At 38.4% G+C, this 2061-nt stretch overlaps 1 protein-coding gene across 1 annotated transcript; it reads left to right on the forward strand.

Moving 5' to 3' along the window:
• Window positions 1-282: 282 nt before the first annotated feature.
• Window positions 283-1254, forward strand: LOC100639385 (tyrosine-protein phosphatase 69D-like; the record flags this gene model as incomplete). Its single annotated transcript, XM_020007424.1, has 5 exons — window positions 283-391; window positions 439-509; window positions 578-712; window positions 789-941; window positions 1082-1254. Coding segments are annotated over 5 exons (627 nt in total), but the record flags the coding sequence as incomplete, so codon positions are not given.
• Window positions 1255-2061: the final 807 nt, after the last annotated feature.

Raw genomic sequence — 2061 nt, forward strand, 5'->3', positions numbered from 1 at the left:
TACATTTTCTGATGCATATTGATGTACTTATGCTATGTAGAAAGTTTGAGCCGATTCAGAGCTTAATTTTTCGAGTTACGGCCTTTTAAAAAAACGAGCCAGTTTTTGAAAAATACCCAAGCCCATGGTTTTTTCCAAAAAATGGCTCCAAAATCACCCCAAATTTTTATTACATTTTCTGATTCATATTGATGTCCTTATGCTATGTAGAAAGTTTGAGCCGATTCCGAGCTCAACTTTTCGAGTTACAGCCATTTTAACGATTCTCTCCATTTATTGCAGTTAATTAATCAAGTTTGTCGTCAGCCCACTGAAGGACTACTATGCGACGCATTGTCAAAGACTAATATTGGGAAGAACAGGTTCCCCTCTAAACTGGACACTCTGCCCTGTACGCTATTCTAGTATATCCTTGTATATTTCAGTATATTATTGTAGATGATATGACTCGTGTGAGGCTTAGGACTGCCAGTGGCACTGGAGACTACATTAATGCTAACCATGTTGATGTAAGTTGATGACATTTCAATATATTCTAGTATATTATTGTATATCCTTGTGCATTCTTGTATATTAGGGTTACAAGCATCGCGGTGCATTCTTGGCGACACAGGCGCCAATGACAGAGACAGTGGAGGACCTGTGGCGCATGGTCTGGGAGCAATGGTCGTCGTCTATTGTGATGCTGTGTAATCTTGAAGAAAATGAGAAGGTACAGTATCCAGCTCTTGTTCTAAAGCAATTTTCCTCTCTCTCTCTCTCTCTCCTCTCCCCCCTCTCTCTTTTAGGAGGTGTGTGCTAAGTATTGGCCTGATAAAGTTGACGAATCAGTGACTTACGGTAAAATGGTCGTCAAACTTGTTTCTGAGGAGAAGAGGCCTCACTACATCATCAGGAAGTTAATGCTTTCTCAAGAGAGCACTTACATCAACGTATCAGCTGTAAGTAGTATACTCTTGTATTTATTTCGTATACTCTTGTGTTTTTTCAGTATACTCTTGTATTTTTAGTATACTCTTGTATTTTTTCAGTATACTCTTGTATACTCCAGTATATTTACAGTATTCTTGTATTTTGTTAGGGTGCTGCTGATCATTTGATGGTGACCCAGTTCCATTATGTTAACTGGGCTGAAGATGAGAAACCGAAAGATGAGACTCCATTGCTGAAACTAATTGATCAGTTGTTACACAATCAGATGAATACTGGGAATAAAGCAATCACAGTGATGTGCAGGTAAATAATAAATATAAATATAATAATAATAATAATAGTAATAATAATGGTAATAATAGGGCTCTCCCCTTTTTGGCCTTGCCTACGCGAGGTATAGGTAGTTGTTGTGTGTGTCTGTCATTCATTCATTCATTCATTCATTCATTCTGTACAACTGAAATTTGTTTTTAATAAACAATAACTTTAGCACAGCGTGTTCTAAGCTCCTAGATCTTTCTTTTTGACGTGGAAAAGTCTTTCTTAACTGTTTTGTGTTGCTCAAATACAAGTGCTAGGTACAGAAGCTTCAAAGTAAGAAAATCGAGTAGTTGGGCCATGTTCCGTTGTGTTGGCACTTTAGAGATAGCTGGTAGCATTTTTCAGTAGATTAGAACATGGCCTTCAAAAATTATGAATAGATTTCTCTAAATCTTACTTGATAAAGAGTTATACTTACTTGAAATTGTTGAGGTCACTCGTTTGTGCAGCGCTAGAGCAACAACTTGCTGGGTTATAGGTACTAAAGTACCTATACTATCTCAAATATACAAAGGCAGCAACTTTTTTTGTCAGCAAGTTTATCATATATTGCTGATTAGTAAAGAAAAAGTGAAGCTTCTTTCTCACATGGTCTTCTTGCTGCCACTCATGGAATGCCACACCTTTCAATCTACATGCATGGGAGGGGCTGGAGCTGCTTGCATGTATGTGCTGCAGTGCTGCTACTTCTGCAGGTATTCAAGAGCAAGTGCAACTGCAGGAAGCTAGTGTTGAGCAGACTCTCTTCATGCTGATAATCAAACAGTTATTGAAGTGCGGGCATGCACCATAGCAGCTATAGGGGCG

Source organism: Amphimedon queenslandica, unplaced genomic scaffold (genome assembly GCF_000090795.2).
Source record: "Amphimedon queenslandica unplaced genomic scaffold, v1.1 AMPQUscaffold_7287_Cont20760, whole genome shotgun sequence".
Classification (NCBI taxonomy): Eukaryota; Metazoa; Porifera; class Demospongiae; order Haplosclerida; family Niphatidae; genus Amphimedon; species Amphimedon queenslandica.